Consider the following 2,874-nt stretch of genomic DNA (forward strand, 5'->3'; position numbering starts at 1 on the left):
ATATTAAGACAGTGGAATCCCTTAACCAGTTAAAATGTTGGATTTAAAGATGCGACTCATATTTTAAGCTGTAGTTATTTGTCAAAAAAGCTACTAGGGTCGAGCTCGTAGAGATAAATTTATGTGAAATGCAACCGAATAGTACCATGTCGGCGTAAAAAGAAGGTCATGGAGAGTAGGAGGGGATAGAGAAGTGCCTTTTCTTCTTTCTTTTTTTTTTTTTTTTTTTGGGGGGGGGGGGGGGGGGGGGGGTAGGAGGAGGGGGAGGTAACTAGTCTACCAATATGGTGCAGAAAAGAATACCAAGGACTCCGCCAATATGTACATGTAATTTGCTGCAGATTAATTAAGTTTTCTACAGATACAAGCGAGAACTTACACTTCCATTGCCAGTTCAAGCTTAGACGAGAATCGATTAAATATCAATGACACAAAACTGAGTACATGCGTTTAACCTCGTTTCACAGGTCTTTGAACATAAGATTTATTGGGATCTTCTGTTTTCAACTTTGGAGGCCGAATTTCTCCTTTCTTAACCTGCAGAAGCACAGAAAGTTTGTTCACTCACATTTTCTTCAGCATATAAACATTCCCCTCATATTCTTCACAGGGAAAAATATCAAGTGATTACAATAAGGTAATTTACCTTCTTTCCTCCCTTCATGAAATCTCTCCAACTGGACACCTGATGACAACAAGAAGAGAAGTTCAACTAATAGAAACATAATGCTCTTCAGTGAATTTTAGATTTTTAGAACACGTCAGCAGTCAGCACTAACTGTACTATTTCAGATAATTATGAGTATCAGGTTCAATACTGATTATCATGCTCCAAAAACACCAAAGCCAAGTTACAGTAAAATTATAACGACAACACTAGATGACGTAAACAACCTAAGTTTATAGGCAATCATCAACAACTTCCTCATGTTCACGAATCAAAAGCATCATTTGCTCGGCTCTTGTAACATCTTGCATCCTGTGTTTAGCTTAAGAGCTAAGATACCCAATGACTTGGCACAGAGTCAGAACCCCACCCCTCTTTAAAAAGAGAAGGAATTACCTTCTATCTGTTTCTGCTCATTTTAAAGCGAGACCAATAGATACTTTCATCATAGAATTTTACGCGATTAAGAGTATACACTGAGATGCAACTTTGTTGTACTAGTTACTTCAGAAATCTTATATCTGTAACTACTTTTGGAATAATCACATCAAACTTCTTTCATAACCACATCAAATACAAATACAACCAGAGGATACACAACAGGTAATACCTCGTGCAGCAAATGTACATTGCACATATAATTCTACCAACAATCAAGAAACAAGACAAATAAGTAGTTAAAGTTTGACAATGTGCAATTATTTAAAAAAGAACACACTTCAAATGAACATATAATTAGTATTCAGGTTAGCTGGTTGAAATGGAAAACCAGATATCACATAAATGAGTCACATGCGCAAATCATCACTCCGAAGAAATGCATTCAAACATAAAAACAAACATTCCAAAATGTAGCTATTGAACCTTTTCTCAAACAAGAGGAGCTGTGACCCAAAGACTAGATAATTGACTAGAAATATATAGTTTCTTAATATCTGTCAGACTCTGCGAGAGTTGTGTTTTCGGAAACAGAAAGATATACATAAAACTAACCCTCTTTTCTCTAGTTCCTTCCCACTGCTCCTCATGCTCACGCTTCCTTTTCCACATTTCTTTTGTTTCTTCCTCATCTTTCTTCAAGCGGCCTTCCTCTTCAGATATCTACGCAAACAATATCCAGACATGAAACCTAAGTAAAAATTTAAAAAGATGACAGCTAGAGGAAACAACAGGTATAAGTACCCTCATCGCCATTTTTCTTCTCCTCCATTCTTGTTCTGTCAATATTTCTTTAACCTTCAACTTCAGCTGATGCTGGAATTCTTCTGATTGCTCGTGTTCTTGGTCGAATTTTCCCTGTTAGTCAAGAAACCAACCATCTCAACTTTTTCCCAGAAAATATTTACACTGGCTGTACGTATTCTTATTTGGTCAATTGACTCCCTGATCCCTACCTTGGGGGTAGAAAACACAAGGAATTTAACAAAGTTGCACTAGCAGATACGTGAGAGAAAAGTTAGTTCGAACCACATCAAATCAGTTAGAGTGAATCAAAGGTGGCAATACATTCATGCTTCAAGGTGTTCGTGTGTTGGGAAATGATCAACACAGTTTTCAATGTAAAAAAAGAATGTCAACTTTTCTACAGATAACATCAGGAAGATAATTCCCCACTAAAATACAGGAACAATAATTTCAGCTAATAAATTGACATTCAAGTAGATGGAATTTGATGAAAGGACAATTTGAAGAGTCTATGGTAGATATTTACCTCAGTCACTAATGATTTCAGTTTGCTAGCAGTATCTTTCTTAAGCTGCTTCTTCCGCTTTGCTCTCAGCTCTTCTGTCCTCGTACCCAAGAAGGGTGAAAAATAAAGAGTTGTGTCAGTATTAGAGACGAGCGACGAAAAAGATACAACAGAATAAAGAAGAATATAGTTTCCACTAGCTTGGTAACAAAACAAGACTTGCAATACCAGGAAAAAAAAAGAATTTGCCATGTTACTCTCCCATATAAGTATGAAATACATAAATAAAATGAAGTTTTTGACAGTGTCCACAATTGAATAGTTGAAGAAACAGTTTTAACCTCCTTAAAAGATTCAACGACAATGTGACAAGCAGGGGTAAAAGGAAAACAAGAGGACGAAACAAAGAAAAGGATCACCGACCTTTTGCTGCATTAACCTGGTTCAGAATATAATCCCTCTCCTGGGGATCGAGTAATAACTGCTGGGCTTTTGCTAAAGCTGCGTATATAATGAG

The 2,874-nt window shown here is 36.7% G+C and overlaps 1 protein-coding gene across 1 annotated transcript; it reads right to left on the reverse strand.

Moving 5' to 3' along the window:
- Positions 1-285: 285 nt before the first annotated feature.
- LOC109207259 (J domain-containing protein spf31-like) lies at positions 286-2,874 on the reverse strand (the record flags this gene model as incomplete). The annotated part of the gene is made up of 6 exons (XM_019370148.1): positions 286-537; positions 647-685; positions 1,661-1,768; positions 1,850-1,963; positions 2,379-2,452; positions 2,781-2,874. Coding segments are annotated over 6 exons (516 nt in total), but the record flags the coding sequence as incomplete, so codon positions are not given.

This window comes from Nicotiana attenuata, unplaced genomic scaffold, assembly GCF_001879085.1.
Source record: "Nicotiana attenuata strain UT unplaced genomic scaffold, NIATTr2, whole genome shotgun sequence".
NCBI lineage: Eukaryota > Viridiplantae > Streptophyta > Magnoliopsida > Solanales > Solanaceae > Nicotiana > Nicotiana attenuata.